We start from the raw sequence: 26699 nt of genomic DNA on the forward strand, positions 1-26699 counted from the left end.
CTCTGATCACTGTGTGACCTACAGCAAGTCATTGAACCCCTGGATAACTCAGTTCCTCATGAATGAAATATGGGGCTGCAATGTCACTGATCTCACAAGACTGCTTTGAGGATTAGAGTTGAAAGTGGTGCCTGGCGTGTGGCAAGGACCAGTCACTATTAGATGCCAGACCCAGGGCTAATGATTACTCACAGTGACAGAGAGCTTACTGGTGTCAGCCGCTGTTCTATGTTCTTTCTGTTGATTATATCATTTAACCACCACAACTCCATGAAGTGAGTAGGCTTCTATTCTCCAGCTTACAGAGGAGGAAAGTGAGGCACAGAGAATCAAGCTACTTGGTAGAGGCTCACAGTAGGTCAGGGGTGAAGCATGATTTGAACCCAGGCAACTGTACTCCAGAGCCCATACTTTAAAGTTTTTTCTTTTAAGATTTATTTATTTTAGAGAGAGAGAGAGCGTAGTGGGATGAGGGGCAGAGGGAGAGGGAGAGAGAGAATTCTCAAGCAGACTGCCTGCTGAGCACAGAGCCCGATGCAGGGCTCGATCTCAGGACCCCAAGATCATGACCTGAGCCAAAAACAAGAATCGGATGCTCAACGGACTGAGCCACTCAGGCGCCCCGAGAGCCCATTCTTTTAATCACTACATCCTCATGGCAATCTGGCGAGGCACGTACTATGCCCATTATACAGCTGGGGACACTGAGGCTCAGAGAGGTGAAGTGACTTGCCTCAGATCACAGAACTAATTAGTGCTGGAGCCCTGGCCTGGACTCACCCCAGTTCTGTCTCTCTGCATTGTCTCATGTAACTCCATGACAACCCAGAAGGCAAGGTGACCCTGTGTGACAAGTGAGGACCCTGAACGGAGATGATTGAGGGACTTGCTCAAGGTCACAGAACCAGTTAGTAGGGAGCTTTCTCTGTTGGGGGCGGGGCCCGCGGATATTCTATCTGGGGCCTAGCACCTCCACGGTGCCCTGCTGCTGCCCCGACCATCCCTTGCCTGTGTGATTACAGCTCCAGGTCCCAGGCGCCCGAGCTGAGCACCACTTGCTTCCAGCCCAGCCTGGGCACAGCTGTCAAAATCGTGCTCTCAAGCTGTCACTCAGCCTGAGCCTGGCCTCTGCATGGGTTGCTGGGGCTTCCTGTACGGCTTGAGGCTCAGATTCCATTCCCCCGCCCTCTGGGAGGCAGCTGGTACCATGGAAGGAGCGGGCGTTCAGAACCAAACAGTCGAGGGTTCAAATCTAGCTGGGCCCCTTCATTTCTGCACAACCTTGGGTGAGTTTTCTCCTCTCCCTGAACTGCCATTTCATCCCCTGTAAATGGGGATGAAAATGGGGTAAGGATCGGCACTTTGCAGGCTCCTGCAAGGATGAAATGCAATCCAGCATGTACAGCATCTGCTACGTAGTAGGGGCTCAATAAATGTTAGATCCCTTTGCTAGTCCTTTGCTGCAGACCCTTGTCTCCAGCCCTTCATTGCTCCTCCCAATAGGCCCAGCAGTATCCACCTTCCCTTCTTCGATAAGGTGTCTCCAGGCCTGGGTTGGGCTGGTATAGGACAGGCATCCTCTGTGGAGGTGCTGGGGGGGGGGGGTCGCACAAGCACTGGCTCATAGGCAAAATAACATCCCCACATATAACTCAGTACTGTTCAATGACCTCACAAAGACTGATTGAGCACCTACTATGTGCCCGTAACTGTTCTTGGTAATGGGGCTACGGTGGTAAGCAAGAAAATCAAGATCCCTATTTGCTATAAGTCACTGAGAACGTACCTATTCAGTGTTCAGCTGCTGGGCGGGGCCCCGTCCATGCTGACACTAGGCCCATTCACTGCCAGCCTGCACTGTCTTCCATACGTTGTTTCATTTAATGCTCCCAGATACCATAGGAAGTATTCATATCATCCTCAATTCATAGGTGAGGGAGTGGAGTGAAGTAACTTGGAGAGGAGGCAGGGGCTGACTGTAGGTAGTCTGATTCCAGGACCTGAGCTTAACTGCATGGCCACACGTTCTCCCTTTTACTCTTCAAGGTTTGTATTGTTATTCCCATTTTACAGATGAGGAAACTAAGACTCAAAGGGAATGAGGGCTGGCCAAGGTCACACAACATATAAATATAGGTGCTGGAATATTTGGACCCTAGGTGTGGCCCGACTCCAGACCCCAGGTTGCCCCTGACTCATTCAATAGCTATTTTCTTCCCAGCAGAGGAAAAAAAAAAAAAATCAGACCTGGGTCTGGCCTTGGGAGGCTAAATCTGTTGAGGAGGCTGGGGGATAATCAACAGCATTGCACTATGGTGTATGTCACGGCAGAGGCGTGTAGAACCTGCTAGGGAAACATACACTAAGGAGATAGCAACTCTGCTGGGAAGGGGTCCCGGAAGGCTCCCTGGAGGAGGTAATGCTTAAGGTGAACGTGGAAAGATAAAGAGCCTTAGAAGGATCAAATGGAATGGGGCGGGGGGGGGGGGGGTGCGGAGAACTGCCTGACAGCATACCCATGATATGTGGCTCCTTCCTAGGTGTGGGACTATTTGGGCCACTTAATTTTTCTGTTTATCTCAAATCCCTTCACTGCCCTTCTCCTACACCACTCCTTATGGCAGAGGCTGGTCCCTGCAACCCATGCTTCCTGAGCTCCTTTGCCAAGTGGCTTCTGGCTAGGTTTGGCCAATGGGGAGAGCAGAGTAAGATGAAAGGAGAAGCTAGGGTATTTCTCCCCATCTCTCTCAGCCTTGGAGGGGGGAGTGGCTGTGGCAGCTAGGATCTCCTCCATAGTTGCAGGTTCTGCTAGAGAGGTCCACTGTGGTCCCCGCTCCTCTCTGGGTGGCCCCAGGTACCGGTCTTGGTAATGCCATCTCCTCCCTGTAGAGCATGGGGGGGGGGGGGCGTCATGGCTTCCTGAGTTGTTGCTAACCTCTGGTTTGCCTCAGCTTCCCCTGGTTGCTCTTTCTGCTCAGCACAAAACTTTATAACAAACTCTCCATCATATTAGATTCCCTCTTTAGAATCATCTGGTATGGGTCTTATTTTCCTGAGTAGACCCCTGACACTCTGTGGCTGTTTCCTAGCCTATAAAATGAGGGCTCATTGATTCATTCAACAGATGGGAATCTAGTGGCCTCCTCATGACTGCAAAACTGTGCTACATGTTGGGAATATCACAGGAAACAAGATCCATTAAAAGACATGAAAATCCACATGCTGCCCATCCTTCATGTCTCTGTGATGGTCCGAAGAGATGCTTGCATGAACGTCCCCTGCTGCCTGGGTTTCAGGAATTGCCATCACAGGCAAACGCTGTTCGGACCACAGCCTGTTTTCTGAATCCAAGTGTTCTGGTCCTAAGGCTTTGCCCCACCTTTCCTCCCCCCAATCCTCAAAGAGAAAAATTTAGGACAAATGAAAGGAAGCCTTAATTTACACCATGGGAAGTCAACTTAAGGGATTCATTATCTCAAGTGGTGGTACAGTTTTAAGCTATAAATAGGTTTTTAAGAACAGGTTTAGCTAAACCCATAGATGGCCGTGGGCATGGAGACAGGAGGTAGAGATGAGCCCGGAGCACCCACCTGCTGACTGCCTACTCTTAGCTCTGTTGCCCTCCTGAGGCATCTGGTACAGAGGAAAGGGCAGTGGACTGGGAGTCAGGAAACCAGGGTTTGAAGGCCAACTCTGCTGACCAAGTACATGACCTTGGACAAGTCACTTCACAGCTCCTGAGCCTATTTCCTCATCGGTCACATGGGAATATTAAGAGTACCTAGGATCTCTGGTTGTTGGGATGATTCCCGTTTAAAAATGCATGTAAAGCACCTCATGTACGTAGAGTACTTGGTAAGCGCTCAGTAAACACTCACTAGTGCAACTGTTATCTGCTGCAGGAGCTCTGGCCTGGAGTCATAACCCTCTCCACTAGACCAAGAAACTCGCTGCACGATCTTGAGCAAGTCACTTTCTTTCTCTGGGCTTTAGCTTCCTCATCTGTAAAATGGGAAACTAGCCCTGCCTGGCTCAGGAAAGAACAGTTCAAGTGTCACCTGTTACCATTATTACTGCATGAGCAATGGTACAGCAATCTGAAAGCGTGACATCTGGAGCCACATTGCCTGGTTTTCAATCCCAGCTCTACCCCCTACTTAGATTCCTTTCCTGCTCTGTTCCTGTTTCCTCATACATAAAGTGGAGTTAATGACAGCAAGTACCTCACAGGGTGGTCACGAGGATTACAAAAACTAAAGTTGGTAAAGTGCTTGGAACGATGACTGGCACAGAGCATTTTAAGTTTGTGATTACTAAGCATATAACACATGGCACCCAGATTGCTTGGGGCTTTCGAATCCGACAGATCTGCATCCGTACACCCTCCTGGTGGTGTGACCTTGGACAAGTCACTTCCCCTCCCTGAACCTCAGCTTCCTCTTCTCTACAATGGAAGATGAGAATAACCTGCTTCCTTAGGGCACCATGATGCAGCAAAGCGTGTGTGCAGTGCCGGGCACGTGGCAGGTGCTCACTGAAAGTGCTTCCCTCCTTTTCCCCTCTTGGCTCCTCTCCTCAGCATTCTTCTCAATGGTCCACTTTGTCCTTCTGACCCAGAGCCTCTTCGCTGCTTCTAAGAAGTCTCCTCCTCGAGCTGAGGCAGTAATGACAAACGGCATGTTTTGGTGGGAAGAACCCTGGATCGGCAGTCAGAAAACCAGGGTTGGCTTGCTTGTCTTTGTAATGGAAGGATTCTGATATGCTGTCTCCAAGGAGCCATGACCTTAGGCCAAAAGCGTTCCCTCTCTGGGTCTTGGGCTCCTCTTCTGTTCCATGATAAGGTTGTTACCTTTTACATCGCGACATTCTGCAATCTCGTGATTCGGTGGCAAAGGCCAAGATTAGGATTGAGCCTTAGTTGGGCTGGGGAAGGGAATGGGTGCTGCGGGACTACTGCTGAGTACCCCAACATCCTTGGGAGAGGTGACATGGTCACCAGGACATATCCTACTGGCAAGTGGTGAGGGTTGGGGGTGGCTCTGGATAGCTGAGAAATCAGGTCCTCATTGGAAACCTGTGCATGGAGTGCAAAATCAACCTGCCATTATGCCATTGTTGACCCAGCTTTCCAAGCCTGCTCTGGGGGCCTGGTCCTGCTGGATGGGAGGTAGGGGGTGATGAAGGAACCTAGCCCATCCAGAGGCCTCATGCTCTATCCCCCCCTACCAAAACCTGCTCCTAGTAAAGGACCAGGGAAACCCCCTCATACTCAAGTACACACAAATTATAACAGCTGGAAGCACGCTTCGCCTTTTTAAATAGGGTTGATTTTTTTTAACAGGAGTTTTTTGAAGAGTCTTCCTCCCCTCAACCCATTTGTATTTTTCAGTTGAGGAAAATAACTCGTGCAACACAGATGTAGGGACAGACCACGGCACCAGGTTCCCTCACAAAATGATAAATAGGCTTAAACAGAAAGTAGTGTCAAAGATGGCATTTGCAGCATCAGGAAGAGGGGCATACCTGAAGGGCTGCTGACCTTTAAATACATCTACATTGGTCTACACGGAGCAAAGGCGGGCTGTGGAGGATGTCTCGACCTCCAGCTCTACTAATGCAACAAATACGTATGAATAAAATTCACTAAGGGCCGGGCATTGACTCCTCTCCATTTCCCCGAATCCAGCCATCCCACCTGCCTCCGGAGTGCCCTTATGTGACTTTAGGACCAGCCACTTCCCATCTCCGGGCCTCATTTTCCCCATCTGTACAAGGATTATATGTTCCCCTCCTCCCAGGACACATCAAACCTAATTAGCAAGGATTCGATTAGCCTCGATAAGACCATTAAGTCATCGGTCAGGAGCCAGGCGAAATGACTAATGTTTATTCCTCTCCGGCCAAGTCAAAACCTCCCGGGCGCCGCACACCCATTGGAGCTGTTCCGGGAAGGGCGTGGTCAGGCCACGGAGGGCCACGCCCCCAGACCGTGGGGCAGCCTTCGCCGCGCCCAACCCTGCGGCCCAGGGAAGGGGGCCCAGCAGTGACGTCACATAACCACGCCCAGTGTAGCCCTCCGCCAAGAGAAAAAGTAGTCCCCAACCCATAGCGGACTGTGTCACCCATACTTGGCGACGTATAAAATACTAGACCCTCTCCGGACTGGACCATGGTTCTGAGGCCTCAGGGCAACCTTCTGACACAGCGGAAAGCTGTCTTTCTCTGGGTCGGCGTAGGAAGTAGTCCCGGCCTACGGTGGGCCGACGGGTCCCTCCGCAGCGGGGGAAAGAGGATGGCGACCTCGTCGATGCCGGAGTCGGAGAGGAGCGCGGCTACGAAAGCGTTAGGTGAGCATCGGGTAGAGTCAGGTCGCCCCACTGCACCCTGCCGCGAAGTGGGGCCAGACTGCGGGGATAGCCGGCGGCGAGCTCCCGGGCCGGCGGGGCTGTCCGAACAGGGCCCCGGGGTCCCAGGCCCTTTAGTCGCTCTCGCACTTGCCTGAGCGGAAACCCGGCGCCGCCACAAGATGGCGTCGGGCCTGGAGCGCAGGCAGCGCCGGGGACAGCCCCGAGTCGCCAGGCCCCGGGACCGTCGCTGTCAGCCCCCTCCGCATGGGAACCAGGGGAGGGGGGAGCGAGCCACTGACCCAGGGGGGCCTGCGGGCTGTACCACCGACCCTGCACCCGGGGGGACTCGGGGGGCCTAAGGGCTGAACCACTGAGCCCGGAGCAGGCTCTTAGAGCGAACCACGCTGGGGGAGTCATGGAGGAGAGGCGAGAAGGGTCAAGATTACCGGCCATTGACCACCCTCCCGGGGATGGGAAGGGGTCTAGACTGGGAGGCCAGGCTTCTTGGTCCTGTTTTCCCGAGGCTCATGTCTCTGTACGCGAGAAAGCCTCTCCCCGTCGGAGACTCAGTCTTTGCACCTGCGAAATGGGCACACGGGTGCAGCTGGGTGGGCCGTGGTTGCCCGGGCCGGGGAGGAGGCCCACCTGTTCCAGCCCGCGTCACCTCCTCTCGCAGAGTGAAGGATCCAGACCCTGCGCCTCCCTGTCAGGCGGCTCCCTGAGCCGATGGAGGAGAACGAGGTGGAGAGCAGTAGCGACGCGGCCCCGGGGCCTCGCCGGCCCGAGGAGCCCTCTGAAAGCGGCTTGGGCGTGGGCACCTCTGAAGCGGTGTCGGCCGACAGCAGCGACGCCGCGGCGGCTCCGGGGCCGGCGGAGGCCGACGACTCTGGCGTGGGGCAAAGCTCCGACCGCGGCAGCAGCTGTCTGGTATGGACCGGGCTGGCCGGCGTGGGTGGAGGCAAGGACCGCAGGCAGCGTGCCTGGCAGCCAAGGGAAGCAGCCAGAAAGGCTGGCTTGTAACTAATCCTTGTTTTTGGTTTACTGTGTGTCAGGCACCGCGCCAAGCCCCTAACATGGATTTTTCATTTAAGCCTCATACCTCGCAAGGCATATATCACTCTTTTGCACTGCAGGGAAGGAAACCGAGGCACAGAGAGCTGACAGAGCCAGGATTCAAACCTACGCTGTGGTCTTACCCACTCCACTACCCACTGTCCTCACTCTTTGGTTCAAGTCTTGGCTCTACCTCTGATTCACCGGGAGACCTCTTTGAGCCTCATTCTTCTGTCTGTAAAATGGAGCAGGAATACCTGCCTCGGAGGAAATACTCTTGGACACGTTCTGTAAAACTATCATTTCCTCCTGGCTCTCTGATCTTGGACAAGCTACCCTACTTCTAGCTCTCAGTTTTCTCATCTGTAAAGAGGGAATGATAAATATATGTGCCTCAATAGGGTTTTTGTGAGGATTAAATGAATTAATACATGCAAAGCAATTAAAACCGTGCTCAGCACATAGTACGCATTCAGTAAGTATCAGCCATTACTGTTGTCATTACCTGCAAGATAATGACTTCCGAGGCATCATGGTATAGAGCTGCCCAACGATGGACCCCCTTTTGGGGTCCAAGGGTTTCGTTAATTCAGCAAAGATGGGCCTGCCCAGCTTGTGCTGAACTCTGGGGATACAGCAGGGGACAAGACAGATGTGGGCCTGGCCCTTACGGAAAGTACAGCCTGACCTAGGAGACCTTATGTTACAGAGTGAACCGTGATGAGGGGACACAGGCGACTGTAGCACCGAGGACAGAGAGGTCCTGGTTTGGCCTGGGGGGTCAGGGTTGGCTTCCTAGAAGAGGTACCAGCTAAAGGTGGTGAGAAGGCTGGGTAGGAATTAGCTGGGAAGCATTTCAGGCAGAGGGAAGAGCTGATTGAAAAAGGCCCAGTGAAAACAGCTCTTGGAGGCTGTGTGTGGGTGTGGGGATTACATGTGGGTGTGGGGATTATGCGGCCTCTTACCTGGCCAGAGCCGGAGACCCTGGAACTTGTTCTTTGGTGGCTCTGTGACTAGAAGGCATCTACTGGTCATCAGTGGGCCTGATGGTGTGGATGGCTCCACTCACCATGTTTTTGGGCCAGGGAGCTCGATCTAGTGGGTGGCAGGCAACCTGCCCTGCCCCGTCATGGCTCCTAAAATGCCTCTCTCCTTGTTTCCTGTCACCAGGAGGAAGTGTCTGAGAGTAGCTCGAGCACAGACCCCTTGCCTCACGGCTACCTGCCTGATTCATCTTCTGTGTCCCATGGGCCAGTGGCAGGGGCGACAGGTGGCCCCCCAGCCCTGGTGCACTCCAGCGCACTCCCAGACCCCAACATGCTAGTGTCTGACTGCACGGCTTCTTCCTCGGACCTGGGCTCGGCCATCGACAAGATCATCGAGTCCACCATCGGGCCGGACCTAATCCCGAGTGAGTCCGGCAGAGGGCAGCGGGAGTCGGCCCACAGGGATATCCTGCGGGGTCCAGCAGAAGCAGCTGCACAAACTTAGGCAAATAACCCTACCACTCTAAATGTGTCACGTGGGAACAGCAGCCCCTGTCTTGTAAACGAGGTGAAGATTTAATGAAACAGTTATAGTGCTTGGCACGTGATAAACACTGAATAAACATAGAAACAATAATGCCTAACTTTGTACTGGGGTTTGCTCTAAGCACTTTACATATAGTATCTCATTAATCCTCACAGTCTAGATGAGAAATCTGAGGTACAGAGGACCCACTGAGACCAGCAAGGTTGGGCCATAGGCTCAGATGGTCTGACTCCAGAGTCCGTACTCACGAGTTACCACACTGTACCCTCTATTACCAATGGTGTGTGTAAAGGCCATAGACTTGGAAAAGCCCTCAGGTGGTGTGGGAAGCCAACCCTGAGAAAGTGGTGCAGGGGCTAGGCCTTGACCTTGGGGGAGTTTGGAGACGGGGAGGGGAACCCTCCAGGTTTTAGTGGTCAGAGGTGGGGCAGCTGGGGTAGCCATGGCATCTGTGCGACTGTAGGCCAGCTCCTGGGCCAGCCTGTCACACCAGACCTCCCAACAGCCCAGCTCTGGGCGGAGGTGCACGGGCGGCAGGTACGGGGTGCAAGTGAGGCTCGGGGGCGGGGGGGCAGTGCAGCTGGATCATAGTTGGTGCAGGTGAGCCAGAATGAAGGTGGACAGTGACAGTTGTCATCGTCAGCTAGGACTCCCCTCCCTACATCTCTGCCCAGGCTGTATCACCGTAACCAGTGCTGAGGATGGCGGGGCCGAGACGGCACGGTACCTGATCCTGCAGGGCCCAGACGATGGTAAGACCCCAGGCAGCAGACCCAGGAAGCCCTGCAGTGGGTGACGGAGTCGGAGAGGGAGGCTCTGCCGCAAACTCAGCGTGTGGTCTTGGCAGCTCGTCCGCTGCTCTGGGCCCCACTTTCCCCGCCGTCACTCTGGTGGGGAGTTGGGTTCTAGGATCTCTGGGCCTGCCTGGGAGGGGCGGCCGTCGCTCGTGGCCCATCTTGCCCTCCACTTCCCCTCCACTCTGATTCCCTCACCCACCCCCAGGTGCCCCCATGGCCTCGCCGATGTCCAGTTCCACCTTGGCCCACAGCCTGGCAGCCATCGAGGCCCTGGCTGATGGCCCCACATCCACGTGCCTAGAGCCACCGGAGGAGGCACGGGGTAGGCCCAGCTCCCCCACGCAGCCGCCCCCGGGCTCTGGCGCCGAGGAGCCAGACCTGCAGAGCCTGGAGGCCATGATGGAGGTGGTGGTGGTCCAGCAGTTCAAGTGCAAGCTGTGTCAGTACCGGAGCAGCACCAAGGCCACGCTGTTGCGCCACATGCGGGAGCGGCACTTCCGACCAGGTGCACTGACCGCAGCCTGGCCGCTGGGCTGCGCGCGGTTGGGGGGGGGCGGTGGCCGAGAGCCAGACGTGGCGAGCTTCTCTGATCTTCGCCGCAGCAGCTGCAGCTGGGAAGAAGGGGCGTCTGCGGAAGTGGGGCACCTCAGCCAAGAGCCAGGAGGAGGAGGGGCCAGAGGAGGAAGATGACGACGACATCGTCGACGCCGGCGCCATCGACGACCTAGAGGGTAGGCCACTGTCGCTCCCGGGTGTGCCACCACCATACCCATCTCCACATACTGAGCTGCCTCTGGCCCACGTGGAGGGCTGGGAAAGAGGACTTGGCACAGATTCAGCCCCGCAGGTGCCTCCAGTGTAAGACAGAGTCGGGGCTCTGGGGTCAGGACCTCTGTGTGCGGTTGTGCAGGCTGTGCGCTGAAAAAGAGCACCACGTCTAAGAGGGCCATGTTCACATTTGTCCAGCAGAAGCAGAAGACCAGCCACACGTACTTTTTGTTGTAGCTGTATTTAAAAAGGTTAAGAGATAAATTTAATCATAATTACCGGTGGGTTATTTTATTTTCTCTTTTTATTCTAGTGTTTTGAAATCCAGTAGCTCAGTGTAGAGCAGGCGGAAGTGCTCAGTGGTTACATACGGCTAGCGGCTCCCGCACTGGGGAGCACCGTCATCAGAGTTTGTAGGTTTGAGTGCTTCTTCCAGCTGTTTTCTAACAGTGGCTGTAAAGTGTCTAAAGGAGGGAGCATCTTTTTCTAGTTCACATAGTGGTGCTGTCTGAGTTAGTGTTAGGAGTCAGGAAAGGTGTAGAGAAAGGGTTGCAAGGGCTTGGAGAGAGGCGCTCAGAGTCAGCCGGGGGAGGTCAGGAGGGCTTCTGGAGGAGGCATCACTGGTAGGTGGGCTTGGAGGAGAAGTAGGCAGGGATGGGAAGGGGGCCTCTTCCCAGGGAAACCAGGCCAGGGGTCAGGGCTGAAAGGGCGGGTCCAGGACTGATGCCCACCTTCTCTTGCGGTCCCCACAGAGGACAGTGACTACAATCCAGCCGAGGATGAGCCCCGGGGCCGGCAGCTACGTCCCCAGCGCCCTACTCCCAGTACGCCAAGACCCCGAAGGAGACCCGGCCGGCCTCGGAAGCTGCCTCGCCTGGAGACCTCAGACCTCCCAGACGGTGAGAGTCGGTCGTAGGTGGGGCCATGCGAGTAGGGCTGAGGGGTGGCCTCATTCCCTGCTTCCTTCTGTAGAGCCTTGGGGAGTGAGTGTGCCAGGCAGGGGGGACCCGCAGGCCTCATAAAGGGCCAGCCCTCTCGGACCGAGCTTGAGAAGCCCTGACTTAAGAAGCGATACGTCAGCTTTGTATCCTCAGTGGTAAGGTATCTTACAGCACAGGAGAAGTGTGAACCTTTATAACTAAACCAAGAAGATAAGTTTTAAGTAGGATTCCTGAAATGAGAACGAGTCTGAGGCCTGAAACTGTCCAGGGAGCACTGGCTTGGAGCGTTACCGGCTGGGGACTAGAAAGGCCCACGGGCATGATGGCTCTGCCACCTATTAGCTATGTGACCCAGAGCGTGGGACTTTGCCTCCTGAATCCCCTGTCCCCTTTCTGTGAATGGAGGTGACAGCACCTGCCTTTCAGGATTGCTTTAAGGTATAAATACAAAAATACGTGGTAGCTGTTTTTGTATATGTGGTCTGGGGGAGATCATTACATTTTTTTAGCATCCTTTTTAAAATAGCTTCATACTAAGATCTACACGGGAGAGCGCACACACCCGAAGCGGCGAGCTCAGGGAGCTCTGACAAGGGGGAGGCGCCTGCACGGGCAGCAGCCCCGTCAGGAGGATGGTGCCAGCGTGGTCTAGAGCACTTCTCAGTTTTTTGTAAAAGATTTTATTTACTTATTTGAGAGAGAGTGAGTGAGTGAGCACAAGCCAGGGGAGGGGTGGGGCAGAGAGGCAGAGGAGAAGCAGACTCCCCGCGGAGCAGGGAGCCCGATGCGGGGCTCCATCCCAGGACCCCGGGATCATGACCTGAGCCGAAGGCAGTCGCTTAAACAACTGAGCCACCCGGGCGCCCCACGTTCCATTTTTAAAACATTACGTTGGAGTACTGTTGATGTTTTTGAATAGGGAACACATTCAGATTGTTCAGACTTCTAGAGGTTGTGAGCGTGTACGGTGATGTGGTGTCTCCTCCCTTCCTCCCGTCTGCCCTCCAGCCTCCCAGCCTCCCTAGGGAAGACCAGTGTTAAAGTACCTGCTGTCACTGCCAGACTCTAGAATGTTCCCATGAGGTCACTAGCACAGCAGTTATCCTCTCCACTTGACAGATGGGAAAATGAGACTCGGGCCGGAGGCTTTGCCCGAGGATGACGGACGTCCCGCTTCCGGGCTCAGCTGGCGTGCGGGCCTCTCGACAGGCTGCTGCGGGCCGTCGGGCGGGAGCTGTGTTGGCAGGGGGCCAGCTGCAGGGCGGGCCTGCGTCCACGCCGCCTGCGCCTGTCCGTGACCTGACGTGCCCATCGGCGGCCTGTGACCGTGTTTGAGGGAGATGTTTTGGCTGGCCCCTGGCACACCTGTCCACATCCGTCCTGGTGTGTCCATGGCTGATCTGGGATCATGTCCGTGGCAGGTGTGGAAGGAGAGCCTCTAGTGAGTTCCCAGAGCGGACAGAGCCCTCCAGAGCCCCCGGAGCCCGAGGCACCCAGCTCCTCGGGCCCAGGATGCCTGGTTGCCCTGGGCAAGGCCGACAGGGCCCCCGTGGACCCCAGCGTGAGCCAGTCAGATGCGGAGAACGCGGCCCCCTCCTGCCAGGATGAGCCCGCCGCCCCGCCCCGCCGCCGGGGCAGACCCTCCAGGCGCTTCCTAGGCAAGAAATACCGCAAGTATGTAGAGCAGGGACGGGGTGGGGGAGACGGCCGTCGGCGCGGCCCAGCCAGACCTCTCCCCAATGCCCTCCTGGCAGGTATTATTACAAGTCTCCCAAACCGCTCCTGAGGCCCTTCCTGTGCCGCATTTGCGGCTCCCGCTTCCTGTCCCATGAGGACCTGCGCTTCCACGTCAACTCCCACGAGGCCGGGGACCCCCAGCTCTTCAGGTGCCTGCAGTGTAGCTACCGCTCCCGCCGCTGGTCCTCGCTCAAGGTGCGGAGCGGGGGGGCGGGGCCCTGGGACAGAGGCGAGGGCTGGCGGGCAGTGCCAAGAGGGAGTGGCGCTCACAGGCCACTGGCCGGCACCCTCCTGCTCCTTCGCGGGGCCTGTTAAGTGGTGTGCCGCCGTGTACTGAAGGAGTTCAGGTGTGGGCGCCATGGACACTTGTGCAGGCTGCACACTGCATGGTGGTGTCTTGTCCTCAGAGGTGCTGTGCATGGTGCACACAGCAGAGCTTTGCGTGATCACCACACACTTTGGCAGATGGCAGTAAAACCGGTTCTGTGGTTCTGTCTCGTTCAGTGTGTTAGAAAGTTTCCCAGTAGATGGCAGTACTGTGTCTCAAGGAAGGAGTTCCTTTTTATACCATTTACCCAAAAGTGCCAGTGGACTTGCTGCAACCCTAAGCCGTTTTTTATCCAGCACCCGGGCCTGGTAGGCATGCCCGAGTTTCATGCTCACGCAGCCCGAAGAGGTTGTAGGTATCAGTAGGCCCATTTTACTGACCCAGGAAACTGTGGCTTGGCTTGGCCCAAGTAAGGCAGAGAGCTGGCCGTCGTGGGCAGTAGGGGCTACCTGAACCACAGGCCAGAGCCCCTGTGCTTTCTGCACACAGTTCTTCCTCCCTCAGCCAGGCCCGTGACCTGGAAGGTGTTCTCGGGAACTCTGCTGGGGGAGGGTTGTCCCCGAGTGGGGTGGGGAGGGTGGAGGCTCTGGAGCCATGCTGCTTGGGTTTGGCTCCAAGCTCCGCCATTCATAGAGTCGCTCGGGGCCGAGGTCACTTCCATCTGAGCCTCAGTTTCTGCGTCTGTCAGATGGTGAGCCAGCCCAGGGCCTGGTGCAGAGTAGGTGCCCTTGTTGGGGAGAGTCCCCAGCCCTCATAGGCTCTGGCCCTTGCAGCTCGCCCTTGTTCTGGGAGCCTGCTCCCACGGCAGCTCTAAGGCTGTGGGCACAGGTTGGGGGGTGCAGGGGAGGCCAGCCCAGCCCACCATCCATTCACCTCTGTCCTAGGAGCACATGTTCAACCACGTGGGCAGTAAGCCCTACAAGTGTGACGAATGCAGCTATACCAGCGTCTACCGGAAGGACGTGGTCCGGCACGCAGCCGTGCACAGTCGAGACCGGTCAGTGCATGGGGGTGAGGGGCGGGAAGTGGAGGCCCACCACAGCCGTGTTTCCCCCTTACTGAGCACCTGCCCCGGGCCACCCCATTGGCAGCACGTCACAGACTGCTGTTCATCCCAGCTCACTTGGCTCAGAGCAATAGCAGGGCCTGGAGGGCTCTTGTTCTGTCTCTTCCCTGCCGTGAGCTTTGTAAGATGGGGACAGTCATTGTTGAGGGGATTAAAGGGAATTGTCTACCTATAAGGGAGCTCAGGAAATCATCTAAAGGTCTTAGAGACTCCCAACTCCCAGAGCACGGACAGAGCACACACAGGACAGATGGGCAGAGGAGCAAATCCTTAGGGGCCCTGTGATTGCTCAGAGTTGTCATTAGACCTGCAGCTTCAGGAAGGAGTTTACTCCTCTTGGGGTGCAGTGTGAGCAGAGGTTGGATACAGGAATCCATGAGGGCAGTGACTTTCAAACTGTGCTTGTGGGAAAGCCTGTTCTCTACGATGCTTATGGGTTTTCTTTAAAAAAGGCGGGGCAGACGGGGGCGGGGGGGAGGAGGTAAGATTATGGACACCAGTTCAAACACCTGGTTCACCAACTCTTTCTGCAGGACTTCTCAGGGCCTTTAAAATGCACGTTTTGTGACAAAGAAAGGAAGAAGGCACCATTCTAGAATTTATTTACAGCGTGCCTCTTAGCATTTTCTAGTGAACTCCACTTGGGGAAAGTCTGTTCTGAGAGAAGGGCTTGACTGGGCAGTAGGGACACTCACAGCTGAGACTGGGTCTGGTTAGCGTGAGAAGGTTTGAGGTGGGCTTGGGGAAGCAACGGTCTGACTCCTATGCCTTTCTGCCCCCCAGGAAGAAGAGACCAGATCCGGTGAGTCTGGGGCCCTGGCCTAGGAAGGGAGCCTGCTTGAGGGCCGCTTGTGAGGGTGGGGGCAGGAGGTGAGGTCTCACTCTCTCTCCTCATCTGGTTCCTTCTTGTCCCTTCCCAGGCCCCGAAGCTAAGCTCCTTCCCTTGCCCTGTGTGTGGCCGTGTGTACCCGATGCAGAAGAGACTCACGCAGCACATGAAGACACACAGCACGGAGAAGCCCCACATGTGTGACAAGGTGGCTGGCGCCAAGGGCCGGGGGCAGGGTGAAGGGGTCTCCCTAGGCAGTTCCCCATCTAACTCACCCTACCCCTCACAGTGTGGAAAGTCCTTTAAGAAGCGCTACACCTTTAAGATGCACCTGCTCACGCACATCCAGGCTGTCGCCAACCGCAGGTACATCCCCAAGGAGGCCCCGGGGCCGGAGCACCCCACCCCACCCTATTGCTGAGCTTCCCTCCCTCTCACCATCTCCAGGTTCAAGTGCGAGTTCTGTGAATTCGTTTGTGAGGACAAGAAGGCACTACTGAACCACCAGCTGTCCCATGTCAGTGACAAGCCATTCAAGTGCAGCTTTTGCCCCTACCGCACCTTCCGGGAGGACTTCCTGCTCTCCCACGTGGCTGTCAAGCACACAGGTCAGGCCCGCCCCGCCCCACCGTGGGGAGCCCTCAGCTCTCCCTGCCCCCAGTCGCAGGCTCAGCGCTGTCTTCTTCCTCCCCCTCCGCAGCCTCAGCCCCGGCTGCTCAGTTGTAAGGGACTCTGCCCTGGAGGTGTCACCCTCTCTCCTCAGCTCTGCGTGGTCATGGGCCACCTTGCCCTGTCTGAGCCTTCCTTGGCTGTGAAAGGGGCGTCAGGAGTACCTACCATGTGGTGGTTATAAAAGTGAGCTGTGTTCCGCAAGCCCCGTCTGCTGGGTGCTGGACGGAGGCCCCGCCCTCGCGCATGCAGAAGGTGCACAAAACAGTTGATTCTCTCTACTCCTTGGTGCCCATGCCTCTGATGGGCATGTTGGGGGAGATCAGACACGCTGTGGGGCCGATTCCCGTCTACCTGGGGGAGATGATTGGTAAGAGAAGCGGGTGGTCCTGTGACGTGAAAAGGAGACACTCGGAGGAAGGCTGTGAGTGCGGGAGGTGGGCCCGGTCCCCGTCCGGCCTGGCCCGCCGGAACGAGCTGCAGCAAGTGCTCGCCCAGCTCCTGGCCGGGAGACGGTTGGAGAGGTCGCAGGGCCCGTGGAGGGCTTCCTGGGGTCGGGGGGGTAGCCCAAGCGTCCGTCCGCCTGTGCCCACAGGGGCCAAGCCCTTTGCCTGCGAGTACTGCCACTTCAGCACGCGCCACAAGAAGAACCTGCGCCTGCACGTGCGATGCCGGCACGCGAGCAGCTTTGAGGAGTGGGGGCGGCGCCACCCCGAGGAGCCGCCTTCGCGCCGTCGCCCCTTCTTCTCTCTGCAGCAGATTGAGGAGCTGAAGCAGCAGCACAGTGCGGCCCCCGGACTACCCCCCCGCTCCCCGGGACCTCCTGAGGTGAGCTCAGCCAAGCAGGCAGAAGGGGCTGGGGGGCATGGGCCAGGATGACCGTGTCCTGTCAGCTTTCCCGTCCCCAGCATCCTCATTGGCATGTTGGGGACAAGAAAATGGTCCCTGCCTCTCCCGACTGTGGTAAAGGGCAGATGAGGTCACAGACCTGTCCGCCCTAAGCTCGGAGTGGGAGTGGCTTTCCAGTGGCAGGAACAGAGAATGAGATCTCAGTAGCTTAACTGTGGTCATAGTTTATTATTCTCTCAAAAATGAGTCCAGAGGTCAGCAGCCCAGGGCTAGTGTGGCAGCTCCATGGCCAGTCATCAGGGACCAAGCTCTCTCAATATTTTTTCCCAGCCATCCTAGGCATATGACTTCCATCTTTGTGGTTGCCTCATGGTCCAGTGTAGCTGCAGGAGCTCCAGCCTTCTAGCCACATCCCAGGCAAGAAGCAGGAGGAAGGGATGGGAGAAAGGCAAAAAGGAAGCCTGCCATTTCTCCATCTGTCTTCCCTGTGAACTTAACCAGAAGCTCCTGCTTAGCCACAAGGCCACACTTGACCTAGCTGCGAGGCAGGCCGAGAAGGATAGTCTCATAGTTGAGGACATTGCCTCCCCCTGCCGTGCCACAAGAGATGGACCACCACTATGTGCTGGTAGAACACAGGCTCCCACGTCAGTCTTGTGTTCAGATCCCAGTTCTACTTACTAGCTGTGGAGTCGTAGCCATTTGCTCCGCTTGTCTGAGCCTCGGTTAGTTCGTTGGTAGCACTGAGCTGAGAAATACCTTGAGACGTACTTGTGTTGACGATGAAACAAGCCAACGATGTAAAGTGCCTGACCCGAAGGAGGTGCTTGGCAGTCAGTGCTTGCATCCGAGCTGCCCCCTCTCAGGCTTGGCCACATCCCCACCCCGCAGATTCCCCCTGAGGCGGCACCTTTCCAGGCACCCGAGACCCCCCCACTGCTCTGTTCCGACACGCTTGGTGGCGCCACCATCATCTACCAGCAGGGTGAGCTCTGAGGGAAGGTGGGAGCCTGGGCAGCTGGGGGCAGGGGCAGGGCTCCTGCTGGGGCCCCGCGGAGGGAGAAGGGGCGGTGGGCCGTTCTCAGGCTCAGGTCTCACCCAACCCAGGCGCTGAGGAGTCCACGGCAATGGCCACGCAGACGGCCTTGGATCTGCTGCTGAACATGAGTGCCCAGCGGGAGCTGGGGGGCACAGCCCTGCAGGTGAGCCGCCCGGGCCGCCGCCTCGCCTCGCCTCGCCTCCCCTGTGCAGCCACCTTCGGTGCCCGCTCCGCACTGGACACTGGGAGGGGAGGAGGGTGAAGAGGCAGATGCGCCCTGCCCTCGGGGCACCCCCACTTAGCCAGGAGACTGTCCGCCAAAACCCCAGGAGCAGACGCGGAGGAAGGGGGCCCCCATGTGCCAGGGAGGTCAGAGGAGCTCCTGCTCAGCTCGAGTCCCCCCCACGACCTCTGCCAGGCCGAGCGGTTAGCGCCGCCCCTGTGGCTTCTGAGGCCCTGTTCGGGCGCAGGCTTCCCAGCTCTGCAGCCACCCGGAGCTTCCCATCTAGCCTGGCGCCCTCACCCGGCGACGCCTCCCACAGCCAGGGGGTGGGGGGGCCCCCAGGCCTCTCTCCGCTCTGGCCTCTCTTGGCCTGCAGATCCTCCCTGAGCTCCTCAGGACTTCTCCCTCCTCCCAGCCGCCCGCCCCCGCTCCTCTGAGGCCAAAGAGCTTTGTTAGCCCCTCCTGTCTCTGAGCCTCGTGAAAACATGTCGAATCTGTGTTTGAGATGATAAATTCCAAGAACTTAGAGCAATAGCGAGCCACGGGGCTAGAGGACAGACACAACTCTGTGGAGGTGGGAGCCTGGTGTCGGACCTGGAGAGCTTCCTAGGATTACAGTAGTGCCTTTGGTGGCATATAGAAGTTGTACGTTGTTTTTTTTTTTAAGATTTTATTTATTTATTTGACAGAGACACAGCGAGAGAGGGAACACAAGCAGGGGGAGTGGGAGAGGGAGAAGCAGGCTTCCCACCGAGCAGGGAGCCCGATGCGGGGCTCGATCCCAGGACGCTGGGATCATGACCTGAGCTGAAGGCAGACGCTTAAGGACTGAGCCACCCAGGCGCCCCAGAAGTTGTACATTTTTAGGTAGTTAAATCAGTCTTTTATGGTTTTTGCCTTTGGTATCCTCCCTAGAAAGACCTCCTTCGCCCTAAGATAATATGAACATTCATTTGTATTTTCTTCTTAAGAGTTTCATTTTTTACACTTAAATCTTTACTCCACCTGGAATTTATTTTTGGTGTATGTAGAAAGGTAGGGGACTAACTTTACTTTTTTTCCCAAAAGTTATCCAGTGCAGTATATGAAATAATCTTCCCCAGTGGTTGGAAATGCCCACTTTATCAAGTTCTAGATTACGCCGTATACAGACAAGGTCTGTTCTATTGCTCTGTCTGCTCTTCTCGTGCCAGTACATCATGCATTTTTTTTCTGATTACAAAAACATATGTTTGTAAAAAAAACCACATAGAACATTAGGAAATGTTCTATACAGAAAGTGAAAGTCCTTAACATCCCTCCCATCCCAACTGTTAATGGGCTAATAAGCATTTCTCCAGTTCTGTCCGTGTACACAGTAACACAGGGACATTGTGTTCCTTAAAAAACATGGGATCACAGGGCCGCCCGGGTGGTGCAGTCAGTTAAGCATCCGACTCATGGTTTCAGCTCAAGTCATGATCTCAGGGTCATGAGATAGAGCCTCCCATTGGGCTCCATGCTCAATGCAGAGTCTGCTTGAGATTCTCTCTCCTTCTGCCTCTGCCCCTTCTGCTTGCATGTGCATGCGCTCTCTCTCCCTCAAATAAATAAATCAGTCTTAAAAAAAAAAACGGGATCACATGATTCATGCTCCTCTGTAGCCCACTTTTCTTCACTGGGCAGCATGTGCGGTAGGGAGTCTGGCCTGTGCACACAGACCTCCTCTCCCTGTCGTTCCCACGTTATGTCTTCACGTCCTTCCGTCGTCCCAATGTTGTAGGTCATGCAGTCCTTTATTGGTGGTTGGTTGTTTCCAATTTCTAATCAGTCAAAGGCGGTGCTTCGGTGCACATATATTTCAGGTGCTCCTAAACGTTTTTTAGTTAAAAAAAAGCCTCCTAGAAGTAGAATTGGTGGGTCTGAAGGTATGAAGCCTGAGAGAGATGCTGGTTTATGTGACCACCGCTAGAGCATGTCTCCCTACACCTTTGCCAACACTGGGTGCTGGGTGTCCCCAATCTTTATAAATCTCATCCACGTAATAGAAGTATATTTCATGGTCTTTTTTTTTAAGTTTTTATTTATTTAAGTAATCTCTACTCCCAATCAGCATAGGGCTTGAACTCCCAACCCCAAGATCAAGAGTCGCATGCTCCTCTGAGCCAGCCAGGTGCCCCTCATGGTCTTAATTTATAATTTTGTGACCATAAATGAGATTGAACTACTTTCTGTATGTTCATAGACCATTTATTTCTTCTCTGACTTACCTGTTTGCGTCCTGTGTCGGTTTTCCTATTAGTCTTTTTTTTTTTTTTTAAGATTTATTTATTTGAGAGAGTGCGCACATGCATGGAGCGGGAGGGTGGGTGGTGCAGAGGGAGAGGGAAAGCAGACTCCCCACTCCCCACTGAGCACGGAGCCCAACGCAGGGTCCGATCCCACGACCCCAAAATCACAATCCAAGCCGAAACCAAGAGTGAGATGCTTAACCAGCTGCGCCGCCCAGGTGCCCCTATTGGTCTTTTTATTACCACTTTGCAGAGGCTCCTTGTATATGAAGGAGACTCCCCTTTTCTCTCTCGTATGAATTGTTAAATACCGCATTTCTTTGTTTTTTGATTTCAGTTTATGGTTTGTTTTGCTGATTAGAAAAAATCTTCCCACCCCAGAGCATAAAAATACTTATCCACATTTTCTCTTCATATTTGTAGTTTTTTATTACATTTCATGGGGCACCTGGGTGGCTCAGTCCTTAAGCATCTGCCTTCGGCTCAGGTCATGGTCCCGGGGTCCTGGGATCGAGCCCACATCGGGCTCCCTGCTCAGCGGGAAGCCTGCTTCTTCCTCCTCCACTCCCCCTGCTTGTGTTCCCTCTCTCACTGTGTCTCTCTCTGTCAAATAAATAAAAATTAAAAAAAAAAAAGATTTATTACATTTCAGTCTTTAATCCATTTGAAGCGGACTTTGGAGTAAGATGTGAGGTCAAGTTCTTTTTTTCTTAAATGGTTTGCCACTTGTCCCTTTACCCTAGGATTTCTCGGTCTTGGCCTTTAGTGGCAGATAGTTCTTTGTTGTGGGAGCCATGCTGTTTGTTGCGGGGTGGTTAGCCGCATCCCTGACAGGTAACCCCGAGGTGCCAGGACCACCCCACTTCCAAGTGTGACCAGTGAATGTCTGCAGACATTACCCAGCTGCCCCTGGAGGGCAGTATTGTGCTACCCTGGTCTTGTTAAGTTTACTTAGTTCCAGTTGCTGGGTGGGGCTTGGAGAGTCAGAGCATGCTTTAGAAAGAACACACAGTTGGGGCTGTACAAATGGGTGGTGGCAGCACTGGGTCGCCCGGGTGTGGGTAAGCTTTGAGGTAGAGAAGGGCCCTGAACACCAGACCCTCTGCCACAGACCCTGCTCCTGATGCCCACTGGGTCCATTACAGGTGGCCGTGGTGAAGTCTGAGGACGTGGAAGCAGAGTTAGCATCCCCTGGTGGGCAGCCCTCCCCAGCAGGTGCCACTCCGCAAGTGGTAACCCTCCACGTGGCCGAGCCGGGGGGCAGCGTGGCAGCAGAGAGCCAGCTAGGCGCCCCTGACCTGCAGCAGATCACCCTGGCACCTGGTCCATTTGGTGGGACTGGCTACAGCGTCCTCACGGCACCCCCTATGGAGGAGGGGACATCAGCTCCTGGCACGCCTTACAGGTGAGACCTGCTGCCTGCAAGGCCCCCTGTAGTGATTGATCGGCGTGCCGGGAGGCCTCAGATAAGGGCCCTGCCCACCGGAGCCTAGGGGCAGGAGGCAAAAATCCTAATACGTGTAACATAATTAGCCATAGGAGTCGTATCTTTCTCAGGAGGTTGGAAGCTACTAATTTTTGGCCGCTTAGATGTTCCAGGCACTGGACGTTCGGAACTCACCTAAACCATTCCCGTGAGATCCACGTTTCTCTCAGTTTACAAGTGAGGAAATAGGCTAGGGACATTGAGTGACTTGCCTGAGGTCAGACAGGCAGTAAGCGAGGAGTCGACCCCTTGGTTCTAAAGTCACGTGCTCTTTGTTCTGGGTGATCCTGAGGGGTTGTCCATTCTGAGCTTCGTGGCAAGCTCAGGCTCGTCGCCGGCACGGGAGGCCTGGCAGCCGCACTCGGCTTCCTCTGCACTGAGCAAGTTCGGGGCAGAAATATTTGTATGCTCCCTGAACTCCGGGGCGGTCTGAGAAAGCCCTGAATCCAAGCACTGAAGCGCCACAGTGTGTGGCTGGGATAGGAATCCAGATCCCCGGGCAGCCAGCGGGCAGCCCAGTGTCAGCGTCTGCCATCTGCTCTTGGTCTTTGGGTACTTGCCAGGCCTGCCCCCCCCCCCCCCACTGGCCCTCCTGCTGCCGCACTTGGCCAGACCTGGGCTGGACCCCTGGGGCTCTCCGCCTCACTGCCGCCCTGCCCTTCAAAGGAGCCGGATGACTACTGTTGAGCAGGACGATACATTGGACCTGTGGTCACTATTTACGGAAGAGACAGTTGAGGTTCAGCTGGAATTCAGACCAGGGAGTCCACCTGTGGTGGCAGTCACCCCCTCAGTTGATGACTTTCTTGGGGAAGGGGACGCCTGTGGCCTTCTGTCCCCTCCTAGAATTCACTCCTCCCCTCTTCGGTGCCCACAGCGAGGAGCCCCCAGGGGAGGCAGCCCAGGCTGTGGTTGTGAGCGACACCCTGAAAGAAGCTGGCACCCACTACATCATGGCAGCCGACGGGACCCAGCTGCACCACATCGAGGTGAGGCTTGGGGTACCAATCCCTCCCCCATTTCTCATCCTTCCCCAGTCCTCCCCAGTACCTCACGCTCCCCCGTCTCTCTACAGCTGACTGCAGATGGCTCCATCTCCTTCCCAAGTCCGGATTCCCTGGCCTCTGGAGCCAAGTGGCCCCTACTACAGTGTGGGGGGCTGCCCAGAGATGGCCCTGAGCCCCCATCTCCAGCCAGGACCCACCGGGTGGGAGACCCCCAGGGCTCTGCCTCCCCACCTCCCGTGGCCAGCAAAGCCCTGAGCCTGGGAGTGCCGCCGTCGCCACCGTCCGCAGCCGCGGCCTCCTCCAAGAAGTTTTCCTGCAAGATCTGTGCTGAGGCCTTCCCTGGCCGAGCAGAGATGGAGAGTCACAAACGGGCCCACGCCGGGCCTAGTGCCTTCAAGTGCCCCGACTGCCCCTTCAGTGCCCGCCAGTGGCCCGAGGTCCGGGTAAGTGCCGCCCCCTGTGCCTGCCCTCGCACTCATTCGGCCACTTGTTTGTGTAACAGACCTTAACTGAGCACCCCGAGCCAGGCCCTCTCCCCCTTCTAGGGTCACAAAGGATTCCGTGAGGTCTCAGCGCTCGGTCTGGTGGGGAACCATCCAGACACGGTGACTGACGCCCCACAGTGTCCCTGGTGTGAACAGAGTGCAGACGGCAGAGCAGACAGGAACGGGTCGTGTGGGCTTGGGCTGCTGGTGCTGGTGCTGGCCGACCCGGGCCGGAGGGGCAGAGGCGCCGGTGCGGCGGCAGGGGGCGTGCTTAGGGAAATGCAAGTTGTCAGGAAGCGGGAGAGCGCAGGGTACGAGGAAGGTGGTGCGAACAGTGTGGAGACGGTGAGGAGGGCAGGTTCTGGGCGGGAGTCCTTCCCCCAAGGATTACCGTTTGCAGGCCCAGAATCCTCACAGCAGCTCGGTGACGGGAGCAGGGCCCAGAGCCCTAGGATGTCGGGGCTGGGAGAGCCCTTCAGAGGTTCCCTCATCTGAACCTGAATCTCGCGTTTACGCGGGGTAAACGGAGTCTGGGAGCAGGGACAGGATGTTCTAAGTGACCTAACGGCGGGGGCCCGGGACTTGTTCTCTCCCCGCACACGGCAGCACCAGATCTCGGTCTGGTTTGTACCGGCGCAGCTCCCGTCCCCCTGTGGACAGATTCCCAGACAGCCCTGTCCGTGAGGTGCTGTGTGCCCGCCCAGCCAGCGCCCCCGCCTCTGCCCCCCCCCCAGGCGCACATGGCGCAGCACTCGAGCCTGCGGCCCCACCAGTGCACCCAGTGCAGCTTTGCCTCCAAGAACAAGAAGGACCTGCGGCGGCACATGCTGACGCACACCAACGAGAAGCCCTTCGCGTGCCACCTCTGCGGGCAGCGGTGAGGCGGAGGACAGGCATGCAGGGGCTGCTGGGCATGCGTGATGGGGCCGCCCCTGAGCCTCTTCCCCCTCCCCTCAGTTTCAACCGGAACGGGCACCTCAAGTTCCACATCCAGCGGCTGCACAGTCCTGATGGGAGAAAGACGGGGACTCCAACTGCCCGGACCCCAGCCCGGACCCCCACCCAGACCATCATCCTGAACAGTGACGAGGAGACACTGGCCACGCTGCACAGTGAGCTGCCCCCGGGGGACCAGGGTGGGGGGCCGGGGCCTTGTCAGGTTCCACCCGAGTACCTGCGTGAGCACCCTCCCCTCTGTGCCCAGCTGCTCTCCAGTCCAGCCACGGGGTCCTGGGTCCAGAGCGGCTACAGCAGGCACTGGGCCAGGAGCACATCATCGTGGCCCAAGAGCAGACCGTGACCAATCAGGTGAGCGCCTGGGCTGGGAGGTCACAGGCCGGGGTGGGGACACAGAGCCGAGGCTGGAGCTGGCTTGGTCCTGGCAGGAAGAAGCCACCTACATCCAAGAGATCACCACCGCGGACGGCCAGACAGTACAGCATCTGGTGACCTCCGACAACCAGGTGAGCACCCGGGCCAGCGCTGCCCTGCCTCCACCTGCCCCCAGGCCCTGCTTTGGGGAGGAACAGTACTTTCCAAACCACCCCTCCCCGGGTCCGTGCTTGCAGCTGCCATCATTCATGCTGGGTGTCCCTGGGCCCCTGCTCGGTCTTCCTCGCTAAGCTCCCGGTTCAAGGCCTCAGCACCTGCCTTTCCACCACCCTTCTCCAGGTACAGTACATCATCTCCCAGGATGGAGTCCAACACCTGCTCCCCCAGGAATACGTGGTGGTTCCAGAGGGCCATCACATCCAGGTAGGCCAGGCCTGAGCGGGAGTGGGGAGCGAGGGCAGGGCGTACAGCCTCCTCGGTCGTCACGTTGCCTTCCTCCCTCCAGGTACAGGAGGGCCAGATCACACACATCCAGTATGAACAAGGGGCCCCTTTCCTTCAGGAGTCCCAGGTAGGGCCTTTGGGGCGATCAGAGGGAGCCGGGGCACAGCCCCTCCAAGGCCGGATCTCATTGGCTTCTCCACTCTAGATCCAATATGTGCCTGTGTCCCCAGGCCAGCAGCTGGTCACACAGGCCCAACTGGAGGCCGCTGCACACTCAGCTGTCACAGGTATGGGACGGGAGCCTGATGACCATGGGGACCCAGGCCGAGCTTCTGGGGCCTGTGGCTCACTGTCCTCTCCCCTCCCCTGGCAGCAGTGGCCGACGCTGCCATGGCCCAAGCCCAGGGCCTGTTTGGTGCAGAAGAGGCGGTGCCTGAACACATCCAACAGCTGCAGCACCAGGGCATCGAGTACGACGTCATCACCCTGACTGATGACTGAGCCCCGAGGGCCCAACGCAGACCGTGGATATTGGGGCCAGCCGTGCTGGGGGTGGGGGTTGGGGGGACCCGCTGGGACTCACCTCCCTGTTCCACCTAGGGTCTCCAGGCACTGAGCAGCCGGTATCCTGTCACTCTGAGAGAGCCAGACCTGTGCTCCTGGGTTTAGGGGACAACCACGGGCCCCAGCCAGGACATGCTGGGTGCCCTAGCCTGCAGGCAGGCTTTGGGGAGAGAGATTTATTTTTGTTTGGATGGACCCACTGGCCCCTCAGTCTCAATAAAGGGACCGGAGTCCAGTCCTGACCATCTTACTTTTGTCCGCAAGGACTTGGGAAATGGAAGGAAGGAGGAGCTTACAGCTCACGAGAGCTGCCTAGCCCCACAGTGCAGCCCACCCTGCCTCTGTAAAGTGTGGCAGCCCAATGGCAGGGCAGGCCCGTGGGGCAGAGGCCCGATACTGGGAGAGATTGCTGAGCTGGTAAGAACCCCCCCCCCCCGAGCACCTTCAGACCTCCTTCCCTTCTCCTGGACCCCAGAAGAACATCTGCTCCCGGCCTAGAGGTCCTCAGAGGGCAGCACAGCCAGCTGCCAGTCAGCCTGAAGACTATACCCTGAAGCCCATGGTGGCCCAGAGCTGCTCTTCCTACTGACCCCGGGCTGTGAAGCCTAGCTGGCTGCCCCCTCACTGTGGCGGCTCCAGGTCGAGCAGGAGTCTTGCTCTCTGCCTGGGGACAGCCCCCAGTCCTCTGCTCCCTGGAGGTAGGAGTGCAGGCCTGGCTGTGGGAGTCTGGGGCCTGCAGATAGACGATGCAGGGCTCTGGACTCCAGGCTTGCTAGACACAGGCAGAGGCCACCAGAGACCCAGTTGTGGGGCCAGCAGGGCGAGAAGTTAGACACTGGAGCCCTGGGTTGGGGTGTGAAGGCCCAGGGGTCATAAGAAGGTGAGCCTGGATGTAGAGGGTGTGGTTCCAGGACTAGCTCCAGGTTCTCCGC

General features: G+C 56.8%; 1 protein-coding gene across 3 annotated transcripts; it reads left to right on the forward strand.

The window, feature by feature from the left end:
- Positions 1 to 5361: 5361 nt before the first annotated feature.
- ZNF335 (zinc finger protein 335) lies at positions 5362 to 26633 on the forward strand. Of its 3 annotated transcripts, none has more exons than XM_032419603.1 (28): positions 5362 to 6347; positions 7024 to 7274; positions 8571 to 8811; positions 9608 to 9685; positions 9936 to 10235; positions 10333 to 10461; positions 11251 to 11397; positions 12861 to 13113; positions 13194 to 13371; positions 14389 to 14501; positions 15354 to 15372; positions 15491 to 15607; positions 15689 to 15765; positions 15847 to 16007; positions 16664 to 16896; positions 17809 to 17902; positions 18025 to 18119; positions 21595 to 21854; positions 22813 to 22924; positions 23011 to 23385; positions 24162 to 24304; positions 24385 to 24539; positions 24632 to 24735; positions 24813 to 24890; positions 25099 to 25182; positions 25265 to 25330; positions 25409 to 25490; positions 25577 to 26633. In XM_032419603.1, exons 2-28 carry the CDS (start codon positions 7074 to 7076, stop codon positions 25702 to 25704), a joined length of 4023 nt encoding a protein of 1340 aa, XP_032275494.1. In that variant the 5' UTR covers positions 5362 to 6347; positions 7024 to 7073; the 3' UTR covers positions 25705 to 26633. The 3 variants fall into 3 exon arrangements, with proteins under 3 accessions (XP_032275494.1, XP_032275496.1, XP_032275495.1); XM_032419605.1 differs by having other exon boundaries at positions 10336 to 10461; XM_032419604.1 differs by lacking the exon at positions 5362 to 6347 and having other exon boundaries at positions 6540 to 7274.
- The last annotated feature ends 66 nt before the right edge of the window (positions 26634 to 26699 follow it).

Source organism: Phoca vitulina, unplaced genomic scaffold, assembly GCF_004348235.1.
Source record: "Phoca vitulina isolate PV1807 unplaced genomic scaffold, GSC_HSeal_1.0 scaffold22, whole genome shotgun sequence".
NCBI lineage: Eukaryota > Metazoa > Chordata > Mammalia > Carnivora > Phocidae > Phoca > Phoca vitulina.

Bases quoted from the DNA above. Each gene is read 5' to 3' on its own strand.
- ZNF335 (XM_032419603.1), top strand. From the start codon at position 7,074: ATGGAGGAGAACGAGGTGGAGAGCAGTAGCGACGCGGCCCCGGGGCCT. The intron at 11,398-12,860 runs GTGAGAGTCGGT...TGTCCGTGGCAG, and splicing joins GACCTCAGACCTCCCAGACG to GTGTGGAAGGAGAGCCTCTA. The intron at 16,897-17,808 runs GTGAGCTCAGCC...CCCACCCCGCAG, and splicing joins GCTCCCCGGGACCTCCTGAG to ATTCCCCCTGAGGCGGCACC.